General features: G+C 53.5%; 4 protein-coding genes across 4 annotated transcripts; all 4 read left to right on the top strand.

Moving 5' to 3' along the window:
* Positions 1-279: 279 nt before the first annotated feature.
* Positions 280-2,100, top strand: DQ04_09611030 (putative target SNARE; the record flags this gene model as incomplete). The annotated part of the gene is made up of 1 exon (XM_009315995.1): positions 280-2,100. The coding sequence occupies one exon, from the start codon at positions 280-282 to the stop codon at positions 2,098-2,100; it is 1,821 nt and encodes a 606-aa protein (XP_009314270.1).
* A 218-nt stretch (positions 2,101-2,318) lies between these two features.
* Positions 2,319-3,752, top strand: DQ04_09611020 (putative DNA repair protein RAD2; the record flags this gene model as incomplete). The annotated part of the gene is made up of 1 exon (XM_009315994.1): positions 2,319-3,752. One exon carries the CDS (start codon positions 2,319-2,321, stop codon positions 3,750-3,752), a length of 1,434 nt encoding a protein of 477 aa, XP_009314269.1.
* A 400-nt stretch (positions 3,753-4,152) lies between these two features.
* Positions 4,153-4,770, top strand: DQ04_09611010 (putative SUMO1/Ulp2; the record flags this gene model as incomplete). Its single annotated transcript, XM_009315993.1, has 1 exon — positions 4,153-4,770. One exon carries the CDS (start codon positions 4,153-4,155, stop codon positions 4,768-4,770), a length of 618 nt encoding a protein of 205 aa, XP_009314268.1.
* Positions 4,771-5,053: 283 nt separating this feature from the next.
* Positions 5,054-6,375, top strand: DQ04_09611000 (polyadenylate-binding protein 1; the record flags this gene model as incomplete). Its single annotated transcript, XM_009315992.1, has 1 exon — positions 5,054-6,375. A coding segment is annotated over one exon (1,322 nt), but the record flags the coding sequence as incomplete, so codon positions are not given.

The raw sequence follows: 6,375 nt of genomic DNA, 5'->3' as shown, positions 1-6,375 counted from the left end.
AAGCCACATCCGGCAGATCTCGTAGACAAGAACGACTTTCTGCCGCTCAACCTGCACCGAGAGGTTGAGATCGTGGCGCGCTACGCGAGCAAAGACCCAACGCTTTTTGGTGACTCATCATCGGCGCTAGAGCTATTCGTCGCGTGTGCAGCGTTGTGTGCCAACCACAAGGTTCCATTCTCACTTTTTTTCACAGCGGGAGATGTCACTGGGAGTGACTGGAGCTGCGTCCTCACGAAATTGCCATCTGTCACAACAACTTTTGGGGCTATCCGTATAATGAGCGTTATTGCAGCAGATATCGACGTGTACAGGTTCTCTGATACTTCTGGTGTGGTTCAGCGGCCGGATACCATGCGGGGGCTGTCGCAGTTAATGAGCATCGAAGCCTTTGGTGCCAAGGATGCACTAGAGAACGTGGCCGAGAGCGAACTATGCACACTCATGCGCTTCTGCGTTAATGTGAAGGAGCAGAACGTTGCTTTCTTCTTGCATAGTGCCGCCACGGATAATGAGGAAGAGGTTTCGTTTCTGGCGAGGTACAGGCAGGTTTCACACGTCGCACTGACGCGCTGCAAGTATCTGCTGTACCGCCTAGATGGGCCCCGCACACAGGTAATGAGCGAGAATGGCTATATCCCGTTGGTGGACTTGCAGCAACACGCAGAACGCACAAACAAGGATACAATTGTTCATTACAACCTGGGCATTCGTAGCGCTCAGGGTCTGCGGCGCGTTGCACTTGGTGCGCAATCGTCTGCGCAACTCGCAGAGCTTATTGACAGGCTGGAAGTGTCAGACAGTCGTCTGAGTGGGAACACACTTTTAGTTGATATGGTACACCATTTGTCTCACAAGGCGGCAGCAGGCAAGGTGTCTCTAACCCTTCGCGAAGTGAATACGGTTCTGCCTCTACTAGCACGAATGCGACGCGAGCAACCGACAGGGATGATGGATTCCCGCTTCAATCGTCTGCTAGCCGTCATTGAGACAGCTATTGGAACAGCGATGCAAGAAAAACGTTCTGTAGAGGAACTGGTTGATCTTGTAGAGGGTCTTGCAGCCTGTGACATATTACCCACCACTTTCAAGCAGGTGGAGATGGTGCTGCTGCGTTTGATGTTGACGCAGACTTGCAGTGTGGTGCATGTGACTCGTATTCTCAGGGCATTATCGTCTCTGTTGAAGTCTGGTGTGTCGCAGGTGTTGTTGCAGTCAGCCGCTTCCCATGCCACTGATTTTGCTAAATCCAATGGCTCTGTTGGAAGCAGCGAGGCAGAGCAGCTGATCGAGTTGTTGGAAGCCCTTGGAGCCTGCAAGTATGAAGCCCTTCCAGGGCTTATCGTATTTTGCCGAGCGAACTGCCTCACAGAAGATGTGCAGCTTTGTTTAAATGGACGCTGCGGCTACGCATCACTCCTCGCATCCGCCGCTGCCGCTATGCAGCATGAGGACGAATCATTTTCTCAGTGCCTGGCGAACGAGAGTCGTCATCATTTTATTGAATACGCTCGGGTCAAGCAAGAAAAGGATGAGAATCGTTTCGTAGATTGCATCCATGGACTAGTCACCGTTGGGTTTGGGGACGCTGCATTAAGCGACGACACGCGGCGGGCATTGGCAGCTTATCTTGGCAGCACCTGTCTCACACCTGAGCGGTGTGGTGTGATGCCTGCGGTCGTCGTTGCTAGTTTGCTAGAGGACCTCTTGGAATGGTGCGCAATAACGGCGGTGCCAACAGAAGCAGTCATTGCCCCCTTGGAAGCCGCACTTATCGCAAGGTTCCGTTCCTCCAGTATAACAGCAGATGCAGTAGAGTCATCTGAGGAGTTAGCCGAGGCCGCCTGTCGCGTGGTGAGCCTGCAGCACGTGTCGCAAGATTTGCGCAAAGTGGCTGCGGAGGTGCTTGGGAGCGCTATTCTGCGCGCCGAGGCGGCTGCTGACGTGCAGAGGCCCGTAGCGAAGCCCAGCCAATCCTTCGAGGTTGTGGCGCTTTCCACAGCTGAGCAGGAACATAATCACATGAATACTGTTCTGCGTTACTGCGCCGCGCTGCAGCAAAGCGGGATGGCCAAACACGTTGAGGAGTTGATGGTGTAGTGGAAGGAAGAGAAGGGACACGTCCCGCTTTCATGCAGAGGAGGAGAAACTGGTGTTTGTTTTTTCTTCTGCATTATGGTGTTGTCGTTTTATCCATCAGCATTGGTGATGGTTATGCAATTCTCCAAGGGTTTAGCTTGAAGAGCTAATAATTTCTTGTCATTGTGTACTCCTTTTCTTAATTTTTGCATCTTGCGTTTCTGGGAAAGTAGCCTGCAATGGATCATGTGCCGGTCCTGAGTCGTACACATAGCCGGCCGTTGACTGCCCCCATGCGGGGGAGAAGTCTCGCGCTATCGGAAATGGATGCACAAGAATTGGGGTCGAAATTGTGTGCTATCCCTTTTGCGCGGCCGTTATGGAGGGAGTACTCTTTGGGGACGAGCCACCGCAGCCACCTTGTGTACGCCGATGACTGCGATGTTATGGTGGGGCTCATGGAGCAGACGCAGCCGTCGCCGCCACCGCGTGCCAGGAGGGAAGACGACATCGAAGACGTTGAAAAAAACGAGACGGAGGGAGAGTTGTATATAAAGTCGTTGGTGCGCGCTATTGATGAGGGAGTAGTAAAGAAACGCCAGCCTCACGCGAGGAGCATGACGTCTCTGAAGGAGGGAGCGGGGGTGGTATCAGTTGGTGAGTCCGCTGTGAACGCCGCACCAGTGGATGACAAATCGGCACTGCAGGTGTGGACGGATGAGGAGCTTAGGCGCGGCCACATCGAGCGTAGCGCGCATGCCTTCTGCACCAGTCGCTCGCTCTTAAATGCGGTGGATAAGGGGCGATTCCCTCTGGACGCGAACGCGACGCTCACCGAGACTCTGAAAAAGTTAGAGAAGGATCAACGCGAGAATCAGGATGAGGCATTTTTGACGTCGCCTGAGGCGGTCTTCAAGCGGGAGAACTTGTTGGAGCGGCTGATAAGGGGGCCAGTACATAGCTGGCGGGCGATCCATAATCTTTCAACACCGCCCCCACCTCTTTACAATCGCCGTAGAGATTCATACGATCCATCTAGAGACATCACGATCGGTGAACGGTGGCGTCACAGGTTCGACTATGTGAACTACACAGAGCAATTCAATATTGACGAATCTCTAGCCACAAGAGACCTTTGCCGCAACATGGTGATACGACACGAGACAGATACCTTTTCAAAGCCCCCATTGGGGGCGCTCGGGGGTATGTTCAGGAATTGCAGCAGCCGGATTTCCCATGCAGATGACCGCGCAGTACCCAATCGCAAGGAGGAGTCTGTGTGGAATAGCGTCTGGACGCGGCGGGCGAGTGAGATTGCGCTTGAAAGGGAACGGCTACGCCTCATTGACGCGATTCGAGGGTTTGAGCTGCGTGTGGCGGCGGCGGCGCTATCCAAGGAGGCCGTCTGTAACCTACGGGACAGCCTTGTCAAGGTGCTTCGGCAGTGGCCGTGCAACTACAAGAAGCGCCATGTATTTACAAAGGCAGACTTCGTAGAGTGGGTGCGGGGGCGCTACAAGCTACCGCCAAATATTGGAGCCTACAACCCAGAGTCGCTGAGTTTAACGGAGTCAATGCCATCTTCTGCTGAAGCCGCCTTTGTTGAGTATGTGTTGACTGTACTGCCGGATGACCGCAGCGTTAACTTCACTCGAAAAACGCGTATGCGGTAACGTTGGCTTTTGTCTTCTTTATTTGTTCCGGTGAGTGAGTGAGTGTGTGTGTGTGTGTGAAATGGCCTTTATGGTGATGTAAACTACCTTTGTTTTGTTCTCTTCAGAGAGGGAGATTGGGTCTAGAGCCGGCTTTCCGAGTTGAACCATTTTTTTTTTTTGTATGAGTCATTTGTATTGCTTGATGAATGGGAAAGGGTGTTGATGGTTTCTGCTCTCCTACCTCGGCTGTCAACTGTGGTTTCGGCGTCTTCTCTTGCCTGCAGTGAAAGCATAGACACAGAAGCGTACACGCAGACACACACACACACACACACAAATATATGTGTCTGTATATACAGGAAGTTCGCGCAAACGAGAGAATCGGCATAAGTAGAAATATTAGTGCCACACTGGAGACATGAGTCGCGCCGAGCTCCGCGATGTGGATATGGCGACGATTCACGAGGGCAACCCTCTGATGGAGGGTGTAATTCACCACGTGTTCGCCAAGGCGAGCGACATAGCGAGGCGGCCGGATGTGCTGCACTTTCTTGACCCGGCGGTGGCGCACACAATGTACGCCTTCCGCGACGCCGCGCTGGGGCCGGTGGAGGAGATGTGTGGAAAGCTGCTACTCGTTATTCCCATTGCGGAATATGACAGCGCCAGTAGCAACGGAGGTCACTGGAGCACACTCGTCCTACTGCGTGCAAGTGCCGAAATGCCCTTTTCTGCCTTCCGTCTTGATAGTCTCTACGACAAGAACAAGGAATTGTGTGCATCTTTTCTGGAGATGCTTCACAGGTGCTCGCCATGTGGTGACTGCATCCCATTGTGCAGCGAGGCTGTCGATTTCCCCTCCCAAGAAAACAGCACGGACTGCGGCTGCTTCGTTTGTCTGGCCGCCCTTCACATTGCTTCTGGTGTGCAGAAGAAGGGCGTATGCGACACCCTTCTCACGTTCCCCCCTAGTTGGGACACATCGCAGTTTCGCCGCGCTTTGTTGGAAGAGGTGCAGGAGAAAGGTATTCCCTGACTCATTTTGCTATATGTATGTATATAAATATATATATATGTGTGTGTGTGTGCTGGTATTGCAAAATCACCTCATTCAATCTTGTTGGGCCCTTTTTCGCCTGCTGCACTCTCTCTTCTTCCCTCTCTGAAGCCTCATCGATCCAACAAGTACCACCAAAAAGGAAAAGGGAAAGGGCCTACAGCCACACAAACATACTCAAAAGAGGAGGAACAACAAAAAGTAAAGAGCGGATTTTTTTACTAAACGAAACGCAACAGGATATACAAATAAAAAGGAAGAAATGACGGCTACACAGGAGGAAGTGGCACCGGAAGTCTCAATCAAGAAGCCGCTGCAGGTGGCATCGCTCTACGTGGGCGACCTTGACCCCGCCATCAACGAACCGCAGCTTGTGGAGCTTTTCAAGCCGTACGGCACAATCCTCAATGTGCGTGTCTGTCGCGACATCATCACGCAGCGCTCGCTGGGGTACGGCTACGTCAACTTTGACAGCAACGAAAGCGCGTCCAAGGCAATGGAGGCTCTGAACTTCAAGCGCATTGGTGAGAAGTGCATCCGCATCATGTGGCAGCAGCGCGATCCGGCACTGCGGTACAGCGGCGACGGCAACATTTTCGTGAAGAATCTCAATAATGAGGTGGACAGTCGAGAGCTCAGCATCATATTCAAGAAGTTTGGCGATATTCTCTCATGCAAAGTCATGGAGGACGAGGGTGGCAAAAGCCGCGGCTACGGTTTCGTGCACTTCAAGGACGATGATGCAGCAAAGAACGCCATCGAGAAGATGAACGGTGCGAAAGACTACGCGGATGCAGAGAAAGCAGGCTTGTACGTCGCCAACTTCATTCGCCGCAATGCCCGCCTTGCAGCTCTTGTTGCAAATTTCACCAACGTGTACATCAAGCAGGTGCTGCCCACGGTGGACAAGGAAATCATCGAAAAGTTCTTCTCAAAATTCGGCGGCATCACAAGTGCCGCAACGTGCAAGGACAAGAATGGTCGTGTGTTTGCTTTCTGCAACTTTGAGAAGCATGACGATGCCGTGAAGGCAATAGAGGCATTCCACGATCAGGTGGTGGAGGGCGTCACGCCACCGGGCGAAAAGCTTTACGTGCAGCGTGCCCAGCCGCGGAGCGAGCGGCTAATTGCGCTACGGCAGAGGTACATGCAGTGCCAGTCACTCGGCAACAACCTCTATATCCGCAACTTTGACCCTGACTTCACGGAGGAGAACCTCCGTGAGTTGTTCAAGGAGTACGGTGAAATTCGCAGCTGCCGTGTCATGGCGGACGCGAACGGCAACAGCCGCGGCTTCGGCTTCGTCAGTTTTGAGAACGCCGATCAAGCCAACGCCGCACTCCGCGAAATGAACGGCCGTATGCTGAATGGGAAGCCACTCATTGTCAACATTGCCCAGCGCCGCGACCAGCGGTACACAATGCTGCGGCTGCAGTTCCAGCAGCGTCTGCAGATGATGATGCGCAGGATGCACCCCATGCCGTTCGCCTCGCAGGGTCCCACGCCGCAGCGCCGCAACATGCGCGGCGCACAGCGCGGTGGCGGCAACCGTCACCAGGCTCCCCTGCACTCCGCCCCGCCCCC

Source organism: Trypanosoma grayi, assembly GCF_000691245.1.
Source record: "Trypanosoma grayi strain ANR4 Tgr_961_V1, whole genome shotgun sequence".
Taxonomy (NCBI): Eukaryota; Euglenozoa; class Kinetoplastea; order Trypanosomatida; family Trypanosomatidae; genus Trypanosoma; species Trypanosoma grayi.
Note: the sequence above shows the minus strand (reverse complement) of the source record. Positions and strands in the feature narration are given on the sequence as shown.